The sequence below is a fragment of the Coregonus lavaretus genome (genome assembly GCF_964263955.1).
Source record: "Coregonus lavaretus genome assembly, chromosome: 14".
NCBI lineage: Eukaryota > Metazoa > Chordata > Actinopteri > Salmoniformes > Salmonidae > Coregonus > Coregonus lavaretus.
In genome coordinates this window covers 37976029-37988410 of record NC_140001.1, presented here as the reverse complement: position 1 = coordinate 37988410, position 12382 = coordinate 37976029, and the positions used below count along the sequence as shown (strand labels likewise).

General features: G+C 43.7%; 2 protein-coding genes across 4 annotated transcripts in view; one reads left to right on the top strand and one right to left on the bottom strand.

Annotated features, from left to right (window-relative positions):
• Positions 1 to 7390, top strand: part of aopep (aminopeptidase O (putative)) — a gene marked incomplete at its 5' end in the record, with an annotated part of 117424 nt that extends 110034 nt beyond the window's left edge. Inside the window, one exon of the mRNA XM_084176991.1 lies at positions 5590 to 7390. The remainder of the gene's footprint in view (positions 1 to 5589) is intronic.
• Positions 7391 to 9829: 2439 nt separating this feature from the next.
• fancc (FA complementation group C) overlaps positions 9830 to 12382 on the bottom strand; it is a 48300-nt gene continuing 45747 nt past the window's right edge. For all 3 annotated transcript variants that reach the window (XM_084176994.1, XM_084176993.1, XM_084176992.1), the window contains one exon: positions 9830 to 10711. In XM_084176994.1, coding sequence (XP_084033120.1) covers positions 10529 to 10711 — 183 coding nt within the window. In that variant the 3' untranslated portion in view covers positions 9830 to 10528. The remainder of the gene's footprint in view (positions 10712 to 12382) is intronic.

The window sequence follows — 12382 nt, the reverse complement described above, 5'->3', positions numbered from 1 at the left end:
TCAAACAAATGGACAGCAGAGGAGGAGAGAGAGAGGACTGTGTCTCCGGTTAGCCCTGTGCAGTTCTTTACAGTGTTTACCCTGAAATTCCTCTGTGTGTATGTGTGTGTTGCGTGTGTGTGTAACCGCACTGTCACCCACTGGGAGGGAAGGTGGTCTCAGGCTTCTCAAAACAGCAAGGGTTTTATTTGTTTCTTCCCTCCCAACGAGGAGAAGAGAGATTTATGATTCAGAGAGAGGGGGAGAAGGAGTGAGGACTGGTCTCTTTAAAGGAGTACAGCAATAACAGGAACACTATAACTTTTCCTAAGAAAGCATGTGCCATTCAGGCTACCTAGCCTACTTCCAAATCATGTCCAATCAATTGAATTTACCACAAGTGGACTCCAATCAAGTTGTAGAAACATCTCTAGGATGATCAATGGAAACAGGATGCACCTGAGCTCAATTTCGAGTGTCATAGCAAAGGGTCTGAATACTTATGTAAATAAGGTATTTCTGCAAACATTTCTTAAAACCTATTTTTGCTTTGTCATTATGGGGTGTTGTGTGTAGATTGATGACGGGAAAAAAAACAATTTAATCCATTTTAGAATAAGGCTGTAACGTAACTAGGGGTCTGAATATTTTCCGAATGCACTGTATATTTGAGAAGGCGGTTATTTTTGGAGGTGCTGCTAAATACTTGTCCAGATCAAGCAGAGAGACATACAGGCCTCACCACACAGATAGATAAATCCTTTATCAAGCAGTCGCCAAGCAAGAGCAAAAAGGGAAGTGTCCACACACACACACACACTGAGGACAGCTTTATGTGTGTGCAGAGGGGAGGAGAAAGGTTTTCCAGGCGAGTGCTCTGTCTGTCTACTCTGACAAATCACTTTACACGCACGTACACACACTCTGCTGGGGCCACAGTCCGTCAGCCTCCTGTCAGAGTGGCTCTCTGTCACTGTCCACAATAACATGTCTCTGTCTGTCAATAACAAGACTGCCAGTTCAAGCTTTCCTTCCTTCCTTCCCTCCCTCCCTTTCTCCTTTCTTCTCTTCCCCCTGTACATGCCTGTGGAATCCCTCCTGATCCGCTTAATGAGGGGCATATCGCCGGTGTAGCAGAGCGTAGCGAATGGTAGAAGAGGATAGAAGGAGAGAGAGAGCGAGAGAGCGAGAGAGCGAGAGAGCGAGAGAGAGAGAGAGAGAGAACGCCACAGGTTTGGCCTTTAATGGTTCCTGGTGTGACGATGCTGGAGAAAAGGGGAAAGACGGAGTGAGAGAAAGAGAGAGGGAGGATGAACAGGTCTCACCTTTAATGTCAGGATTCTGAGGGATCCTGGTACACTGACCTAGGGATATTGAGAAGAAAAGAGAGAGTGAGAGAAAAAGAGAAGAAGAGAGAGGAAAAGAAAGAGAGCGAGAGAGAACAAGAGTGAGAGAAAGCGGGGAAAGAAAGAGAGAGAGAGTATCCTGTCTGCTCTGGGAGGGTTCCTGGCGTGCTGATTTGTGACTTAAGATAAAATCACATTGCCAGGGATTACCACCCAGGCCAGACCCTGCCGGCTGCCATGACAACCAGAGGCTCCACCGCTCAGCCGCCTGCAAGAATAAAGTCAAATAAGACATGATGATCTGACAGGGTGTGTGATGCGAGGCCCCATGTACGGGAGAGGGGCAAACTTTTTGATCACGTGTGTCTATGTGGGTGTCCATGTGCATCCCAGTGCATGGTGTGTCTGTGTGTCCACCAGCCAGTCAGGCAGAGTGACCTCTCTCCCACCAGGTACAGAGCTTAGCTGATTGGTGAACAGTGATTGATCTCCTTTGTTCACAGTGGCTAAGTTCTGCACCTAAGGAGAGAATGACGCACAGAATTAGACAAAGAAAGAGAGAGAAATGGAGAGAGAGGTGGAATGAGAGGATGAGTTGGCACTATGTCCCTCCTCCCCCAATGTGTAAACCATATGAACAGTGTTGCATGCAAGAGAAATTCCTCTCTCCTGTCTCTGAAGATACCCTACACTGGAGTGGAGATGTACAGTAGGGATTCAGTAGTGAGTGAGTGTGTGTCTGTGTGTGCGTGTTCCATGGGAGTTTGATGTGCTGCAGTTACTAATAAGCCTAGCGTTATGCTCTCCTGCCCATTCGGTCTCTCTCTTGTCATCCTCTCTTTCTCACTCCTTCATTGTCTCTGTGATCTCGCTCTCTCTCTCTGGGTAGACTGGTGATGGGGAGGGATGTAGGACACAGGAGACGGTGCTAATGAAAAGGAGGAGACAGGCTTTGCTAATGCTGCTGCTCAGTGCTCAGTGAGCCACTTTGACAATTGGCCCTGGAGGACAGTCTTCTTCCACTTCCTTACCTTCCTCTTCCTCCTCCTTTTCGTTGTCCTCTTATTTTCAAACTCCAGCAGCACTAACAAATATGTTCAAGTCCAATTTGGTACAGCAGTATCTATGGTGGATCTTTGCCATAAGAACTACCTGATCGCTCAATGCCATCTCTTCTTTGAGCGTGCGATCCAGTACAGGGCATTGTATGGAAACGAAAATACATCTGTAGATGTTGAACAAGCTCAGACAGTAACTAATCAATGGCCCCGTATTCAATCAAAGGCTTGTTGTCGTCAAGAGCATTGCACTTGACTTTTAAAGGTAATTATGCTCAAGCTGACATTCGCAGAATGTCAGGAAAATTGTGGCCAATGCTTTGTGCTGCTCTGTAACGCGCTTTTGATTACAACCGGACCAATGGATCGGAATGAACATACTGGACTGGAAAGGTAATTGTGGTGTGGTCGGTGGCAGGATGGGAAGCGGTCGGAGAGCTGGTATAGCACTATGGTCTTTTCTTTCTCTAACAAAATGGCCACTGTAAGCGAGGACAGATGTGTGAATTAGAAATGAGGTCCATGTGGAGCCTGACTGTAAAATACTATATTTAGGGCCTGTTATAAGAGTAATGACTATCAAAGGCCTCTAAAAGAGAGGAATTACCATCGGAGACGATATCTAAAGCCTGATTTATTATAGCCTAATGGAAGGGAAATGGGCTTGCACATCAAAGCACGATGAAAACGTATAGAAAGGACATGTAAACCTAAACTTTTTTCTCTAATGCCAGAAGTCAACCTAATTTTGTTCACTTTAATATCCTAAGGAAACTAAAATATTTTTATAAGCTTATTGTGAGGTGCCATATTCCTGGTGTGGGACTAACTGTTTTCCCAGCTAGGCTCCAGCACCTCTGACTTGCTATTGGTGTTTTAATATGGAGTTGAATGCATTAATGGAGCTCTGAGTAAATCAGAGCCATGTTAGTCTTACAGCCACCTGTTCTTACTTAACCCCTTTTAGTGAGATGTACTGTTGCATTGTTGTTGATAATAGGCCCTCAATTCATATTGGAACATTGTGAAAGAGACTTGCCTCCCAGAGATACAGGTGTGTCTCTGCAACAAAGACCAAAGGCAACATTTAATTACAAAATGTTGAAGAAGAAGAGAGAGAGGACTAGTCTAGGACTGTGCCTCCTGTGCCTACTGAGCTGATAACAGTACAACTGAATGACTGGCTCAGTTCAGCAGGAACAGGAGTCCAGCCCATTCCAACACACCACCAGACATACAGAAAGCCATCGGCATCATCCTCCAGCCCTGAAGAGCTACGAAACAACACACCTGACTGATACCCTCAGTTATACATTTACATTTTAGTCATTTAGCAGACGCTCTTATCCAGAGCGACTTACATGAGCAATTAGGGTTAAGTGCCTTGCTCAGGGATTAGAACCAGCGACCTTTCGGTTACTGGCACAACACTCTTACCCACTAAGCTAACTGCTGCCCCGTTATGCATACCAAATGCCACCCTATTCCCTATTTAGTACACTGCTTTTGACCAGAGCACATTCCCTATATACAGTGCATTCGGGAAGTATTCAGACCCCTTCCTTTCCACATTTTGTTACGTTACAGCCTTATTTTAAAATTGATTAAAAAAACTCAAATCTACACACAATACCCCATAATGACAAACTAAAAACAGGCTTTTAGAATGTTTTGCAAATGTATTAAAAATATACCTTATTTACATAAGTATTCAGACGCTTTGCTATGAGACTCGAAATTGAGCTCAGGTGCATCCTGTTTCCATTGATCATCCTTGAGATGTTTCTACAACTTGATTGGAGTCCACCTGTGGTAAATATAATTGATTGGACATGATTTTGAAGGGCACACACCTGTCTATATAAGGTCCCACAGTTGACAGTGCATGTCAGAGCAAAGACTAAGCCATGAGGTCGAAGGAAGTCCATAGAGGATTGTGTCGAGGCACAGATCTGGGGAAGGGTACCCAAAAAAAATATCCAGCATTGAAGGTCCCCAAGAACACAGTGGCCTCCATCATTCTTAAAATGGAAGAAGTTTGGAACCACCAAGACTTTCTAGAGCTGGCCGCCCGGCCAAACTGAGCAATCGGGGGAGAAGGACCTTGGTCAGGGAGGTGACCAAGAACCCAATGGTCATTCTGACAGAGCTCCAGAGTTCCTCTGTGGAGATGGGAAAACCTTCCAGAAGGACAACCATCTTTGCAGCACTCCACTAATCAGGCCTTTACGGAAGCCACTCCTCAGTAAAAGGCACATGACAGCAAGATTCTCTAGTCTGATGAAACCAAGATTGAACTCTTTGGCCTGAATGCCAAGCGTCACATCTGGAGGAAACCTGGCACCATCCCTACGGTGAAGCATGGTGGTGGCAGCATCATGCTGTGGGGATGTTTTTCAGCGGCAGGGACTAGGAGACTAGTCAGGATCGAGGGAAAGATGAACGGAGCAAAGTACAGAGAGATCCTTGAAGAAGACCTGCTCCAGAGTGCTCAGGACCTCAGACTGGGGCAAAGGTTCACCTTCCAACAGGACAACGACCCTAAGCACACAGCCAAGACAACGCAGGAGTGGCTTCGGGACAAGTCTCTGAATGTCCTTGAGTGGCCCAGCCAGAGCCCGGACTTGAACCCGATCGAACATCTCTGGAGAGACCTGAAAATAGCTGTGCAGCAACGCTCCCCATCCAACCTGACAGAGCTTGAGAGGATCTGCAGAGAAGAATGGGAGAAACTCCCCAAATACAGGTGTGCCAAGCTTGTAGCGTCATACCCAAGAAGACTCGAGACTGTAATCGCTGCCAAAGGTGCTTCAACAAAGTACTGATTAAAGGGTCTGAATACTTATGTAAATGTGATATTTACTTTATTTTTATTTTTATTGATTTGCAAACATTTCAAAACACCTGTTTTTGCTTTGTCATTATGAAGTATTGTGTGTAGATTGATGAGGGAAAAAAATATTTTAATCCATTTTAGAATAAGGCTGTAATGTAACAAAATGTGGAAAAAGTCAACGGGTCTGAATACTTTTCGAATGCACTGTAGTGTGCTATGCCTATGGGCCCTAGTCAAAAGTAGTGCACTATACAGGGAAAAGGGTTCCATTTGGGAAGCAAACTCCCAAGACTGTATTATGAACTGTACACCAGCTGTTATTGTCTGTTCTGATAGCAGCTCTCCTTTCTCCCACTGTTCTCTTTTACAGGCTGCCCAGCTGCCCGCCTTGGGACATGGAAGGGAGAGGAAACACTGAGAACTCACCAGAAAGTAATGCTCTCACTACTTCCTCTCCAGACAGGAAGACAAAACCAGACTCCAACTTGTTTTCTTTCCTGCATGATCAATGAAGTTAAAGCACTGCACTGTACATACTAGTAGTAATAGGTGATGTGTAGATAGATTGCATCCTTAATGGCACCCTATTTCCTATATAGTGCATTACTTTTGACCAGTTCCCTATTAGCCCTTTGACCCTGGGCAAAAGTAGTACACTATATAGGGCATATGGTGTCATTTGGGATGCCCATAGCTATGTTCTCCAGAGTTCTCTAAAATATAGGAATCGAAAAGAAAGACTATTCTTATGGCATTTGTAAAAATGTAATAATGCCTCTTTACTGAACTTCCTGATTTAGCCTCGGTTTCAATTGTCCTCATTAGGAAATGCGACTGAGAATGATATTTGGGTCTTGGAGGTGTGCTTTGATGTGGAGATTTGGGTCTTGGAGGTGTGCTTTGATGTGGGTGTCTCGTATGTGTGTTCGAACGTGGGAAGCGTTTGTACTTTCACTCTGCAAAAACAGTACAGTTACAGTCACTCACCCTTCTAGATAACTTGAAACAGTCTAACCAGGTCTTGTGTCTGGAAGTAGCCTAGACTAGCTAGCAAGCTAGCCAACTTATTTCGCCAATTAGCTTCAGCTGGCCGGTGTGCAACAGTGGCAAAGTTGGTTTGATAGCCTGATCTGTGGAGCTAGTTAGGGACTGTCAATAAATTACACAATGTAAATGGGACAATGTGAACCGTTTCAGGAAGCTAGGCGTATGTCGCACATCACTACTTCACAGGAGAGCCATTTTAACCTCTTTTTTTAATTTATCAAAATGCAGCATGCTTCTGTTTATAACGTGAGCTCAGTATATGTAGATAATCCTTGCTTTCGCAGCGTTTTTTAAAGATCTAACGTTAGCATGGAGAACTGCAAAAATGTTGCTACTGCTCTTTAGCAGACGCTATCGACAAAGATCAGTGGGAAAAAGATGTGATGTGTTATTTTCTGCACACGGTCAGTGTGAACCGGAGTGACTTGACACAATGCGGGCCAAACAAGATGTAGCTACAAACAAAAAGGGTTCCAGTCTGCCGTGAAGCGTTCATCCATGTATACGGGTAAGAGTCTAGCAACATTTTCATATATAATTTTAATTGCAAGTTAAAGCATACTGTTAGCTAACTATTACTGTGTAGTAATATTATTTGTATCAGAAAGCCATTTGCATTGCTAGTTATAGCCTAATGTTAGCTAGCTAGATAACATTGAACCTAGTTGGTTTGCATTAGCTACCTGCAGATTCAGTATACAGCTATAACAATCAGTTTGAATTACTAGTAGTATGGGTTGGGATTATGGTTAATTGTTTAGCTAGCTAGCTACATGTCTAAACAAAAGACTCCACATATGTTTACATGACCCATCAAGTTAGCCAGGTGTGTCTGGGGGTGATTACGGCCATCTACTGTATTTCATGAACATGTGTACATGTCTAGACAATAGTGACCCATCCACTTAGCTAGATGTGGCTGGGGGATGGTTATAGCATTCATTTTACAAGTGTGTCTGGGTAAGCATCATCTAATAATTATAAAATATTAATACAATATTTTTATCTGGACACTTTCTGTTTTTGATATTGCTACAATGCAAATATGCAAGTAACCATTTCACTGTACCTTTTACACCTTCTGTATCCTGTGCATGTGACAAATAAACTTAGATTATATTTGATATAGTGTGTGTTTACCAGAGACGGTAATGTGAAGAACAACATCACCTGCACCAAAGTCAGATTAGGATATAGGCCAAGGACTAGATAAAGTGTATTTTTACCTGGATTTTTCCTTATTGTAGGCTACTACTTTTACCACTTTTAGTCTTGAAATCTTTGGTTGTTTACTACACTACCTTACTCACTCTGTTTAGCACATGGCCTCACATGTGAATCCACTAAGAGATGGGTGGGGCAAAGGCTTAAGATGGTCTGAACAATGCTGAATAGGTGTATGCAAAGAAGAGCTCTCTAGTAGGTGTACCAAAACATTCAAGTGCCATTTTCTCAAAAGTGGGGTTACAAGTGTATCAACTTTGAAAGCAGAATTACTTTCCCATTGTTCCTCAACTGCAGTGTACGATATACCATTTTGTAGCTCTGAGTCTCTACTTTTATCCAATGTAAAAATAATAAATAAAAACATTTCAAATCTTGCTACATACACTACATGACCAAAAGTATGTGGACACCTGCTCGTCAAACATCTCATTCCAAAATCATGGGCATTAATATGGAGTTGGTCCCCCCCTTTGCTGCTATAACAGCCTCCACTCTTCTGGGAAGGCTTTCCACTAGATATTGGAACATTTCTGCAGGGACTTGCTTCCATTCAGCCACGAGAGCATTAGTGAGGTCAGGCACTGATGTTGGGTGATTAGGCAGGGCTCGCAGTCAGCGTTTGAATTCCTCCCAAAGGTGTTCGATGGGGTTGAGGTCAGGGCTTTGTGCAGGCCAGTCAAGTTCTTCCACACTGATCTCGACAAACCATTTCTGTATTGACCTCGCTTTGTGCACGGGAGCATTGTCATGCTGAAACAGGAAAGGGCCTTCCCCAAACTGTTGCCACAAGTTGAAAGCACAGAATCGTCTAGAATGTCATTGTATGCTGTAGCGTTAAGATTTCCCTTCACTGGAACTAAGGGGCCTAGCCCGAACCATAAACCATGAAAAACAGCCCCAGACCATTATTCCTCCTCTACCAAACTTTACACTTGGCACTAAGCATTGGGGCAGGTAGCGTTCTCTTGGCATCCGCCAAACCCAGATTTGTCCGTCGGACTGCCAGATGGTGAAGCGTGATTCATCACTCCAGAGAATGCTTTTCCACTGCTCCAGAGTCCAATGCCGAGCTTTACACCCCTCCAGCCGACGCTTGGAATTGCGCATGGTGATCTTAGGTTTGTGTGTGGCTGCTCGGCCATGGAAACCCATTTCATGAACCTCCCGGCGAACAGTTGTTGTGCTGAAGTTGCTTCCAGAGGCAGTTTGGAACTCGATAGTGAGTATTGCAACCGAGGACAGGCCATTTTTACTCGCTAAGCACTTCAGCAGTCCCGTTCTGTGAGCTTGTGAGGCCTACCACTTCGCGGCTGAGCCGTTGTTGCTCCTAGATGTTTCCACTTCACAATAACAGCACTTACAGTTGACCGTGGCAGCTCTAGCAGGGCAGAAATTTGACGAACTGACTTGTTGGAAATGTGGCATCCTATGATGGTGCCACGTTGAAAGTCACTGAGCTCTTCAGTAAGGCCACTATACCTGTCAGCAATGGGTGTGGCTGAAATAGCTGAATCCACACATTTTAAGGGGTGTCCACATACTTTTGTATATATAGTGTAAGACCGAATCGAGGCGGTCGGTCACATACTGGATGTTGCACATCTTTTAGTTGTCTCATTAAATGCTTTCAATATTTCTGAATTTCTGCAATGTATAGTTGTTTTAGGTTAAATCATTTAAATGTGGAGCTATTTACATTTTTAAATATTGTCCCATGTACATTTTGTAATTTACTGATGGTCCCTAACTAGCCCCATAGGGATATCGAATGTCAAACCAAATTGACCATGGGCATTATAAATCGGATCGCGTGCAGCTGTGTTCCAAATTGATGATTACTTGGGCAGCTGTGGGCAGGATTAAAATAAACCCAAGGAAAATTATTACGGTACCCTTCATTCCGTGACATACAATTTTTTCCTAATTATCTAGCAAATCTCCGTTTTGGACGAGACTGACTTTATGACCAAAATTATCCTATTTACACTTTGTAGTCAATTTTGACACTATAATAAATGTTTCTGATTAATAAAGGTGCCACATAGGCCGTTTTCTATCAGAGAAGTTGTTTATTGCCTTCAGTTTAAATTAATCATGTTTACGAAGTGCTGGCTAAGTTGACAGACACTTCCTTTCCTCAGGAATTTAATATTGTAATTTTCTCCACTTAATCATGTGAACCTGTGTATCTTTCAATAAAACAATTTTTTTAAACGGTGCAATTTTTTTGTGTGGAAATTATAGAAACATGGTGTATTTTCCTTCAAGAGGTAATTATTTCCATTTTTGTTTTGTCCTACATGTGAAATGTACAGAAAAACACGACTCAGATCAGGTTATAGACCATTACTCTGATTGTATTAACAAATTATAAATATTTCCATATTCATAATGAGAGTTGAAGAAGGGTTGACATCACATTTCTTTAGTATAGGTTTGTACTATACAATTCAGTATCATTGGTGTAGAGTCATTCTGTAGAGAAAAACATTGTGTCCGTATCAGGTGTTGTTCCATGTCATTTCCCTTCAAACAAATGGATGTTTCCCCATATGTGTGTAATTAGAGGAATGTGTTCTGAGGCAATTATATGAGTGGGAGGGTTAGGGCACGTTTTATGACTTGTGCTCTTGCACAGCTAAAAGTGTGTCCTGATACGTGTGTGTGTCTAGTTGTGACTGTCGTATCTGTAGCATCTGTGTGTGTGTGTATCCTGTCAGTGTCATAGCGTCTGGTTGGTGGAGCAGCCTGGCACGGCTGTGTGTGTATCCTGTCAGTGTCATAGCGTCTGGTTGGTGGAGCAGCCTGGCACGGCTGTGTGTGTATCCTGTCAGTGTCATAGCGTCTGGTTGGTGGAGCAGCCTGGCACGGCTGTGTGTGTATCCTGTCAGTGTCATAGCGTCTGGTTGGTGGAGCAGCCTGGCACGGCTGTGTGTGTATCCTGTCAGTGTCATAGCGTCTGGTTGGTGGAGCAGCCTGGCACGGCTGTGTGTGTATCCCATCGCTGCCATAGTGGCTGTGTGTCTGTGTGTGTGTCATGTTGTACCATGTGTGTGTGTGTCGTGTTGTGCCATGTGTGTGAGTGTGTCGTGAAGAGCCCTGGTCCTGGGCTTAACTCTGTCAGTGAGGCTGCAGGAAGATCTCTCTCTGTTTAGTCTGAGCTCAACCATGTTGAGAACACACACTGCTTCACGGACCAGCCCTGACTGCTGCACCACCTGCAACACACACCACACACGATATACACAGGTATATTAGAGCCAGAAAATTGTGTTCACATAACAGTGATGCCATCATGAGTATAGAGGGATGGAGAGAAAAAAACAGGTTATTTGCTGTGTGTGTGTGTGTGTGGTGTGAGTGTTAGGGCTGGGCGATGTTCCAGATGCCTGTATCGCGAGAATCAAGTATTTTTCTATTTGGCTTTTTTATGAGCGTCTGTCTTTTTGGTCTAGTCTCCTTCACTTCTTCTGTGCTGTGTGCACTGTGCACCTTCCCACTTGCACACAGACACCAAGTCCCTCACAACAACAAAGATGAAAGATCACTTCATCTCTGACAAGCAGTTTCAACTCGTTATTTGCATCTGAGGTTTGGTCCAACAGAATCGGTGGATTCCCCTTCTAACGATACCCTTTACAGAGCAGACCCTACTAAAACGGGAGTATCAATGAACATGATTGTGGGAAATTAATGCTCAGTTTGTCGTGTGCGGCATTGCAGTACCGCTAGCAGCATTTTTGTCACATACTGTTATGTGCTAGCTGTCTAGTCTGTGTTTTAGAAATGTGCAATGAGCATAAAAAGACGCATTTATATCAGGAATTGGCAACTCGTTCTCATTCTGAGAAATAAGCATATAATTCCTGCTACAAGACGTTAGTCATTATTAGTGGATGTGCATGGTTCTGGTTACATTTGTAAGTGGCGCAGTGGTCTAAGGCACTGCATCGCAGTGCTAGCTGTGCCACTAGAGATCCTGGTTCGAATCCAGGCTCTGTCGTAGCCGGCCGCGACCGGGAGACCCATGCGCACAATTGGCCCAGCGTCATCCAGGGTAGGGGAGGGAATGGCCGGCAGGGATGTAGCTCAGTTGGTAGAGCATGGCGTTTGCAACGCCAGGGTTGTGGATTCGATTCCCACGGGGGGACAGTATAAAAAAAAATGTATGCACTAACTGTAAGTCGCTCTGGATAAGAGCGTCTGCTAAATGACTAAAATGTAAATGTAAAAAGGGCATTTTCATAGACAGACTTGAAAGCCAGATCAGTAATTATTGCAAAAAAGCAGGTTTGACTATTTTGACTACATAATTAAATTATTAGTGGGTCTTATGGTTGTGGATAGCTTATATTTAGCCTAGGTATAACTTCACAAGCCCTGAATTTGTTAGATTACTCCTGACTGTTTGAAATGCAAGGTCTTGACCTTTATTTATGCAACAAAGCTTATTTAGAGAAAAAGTTTTAAAATATTTAGATATACACTGAGTGTACAAAAATATTAAGAACACCTGCTCTTTCCATGACAGACTGACCAGGTGAATCCAGGTGAAATCCCTTATTGATGTCACTGGTTAAATCCACTTTAATCAGTGTAGATTAATGGGGGAGACAGCTTAAATAAGGATTTTTAAGCCTTAAACAAGAGACATTGATTGTGTATGTGTGCCATTCAGAGGGTGAATGGGCAAGACAAAATATTTGTGCCTTTGAACGGGGTATGGTAGTAGGTCCCAGGCGCACCAGTTTGTGTCAAGAACTGCAACGCTGCTGGGTTTTTCACGCTCAACAGTTTCCCGTGTGTATCAAGAGTGGTCCACCACCCAAAGGACATCCAGCCAATTTGACACAACTGTGGGAAGCGTTGGAGTCAACATGGGCCAGCAT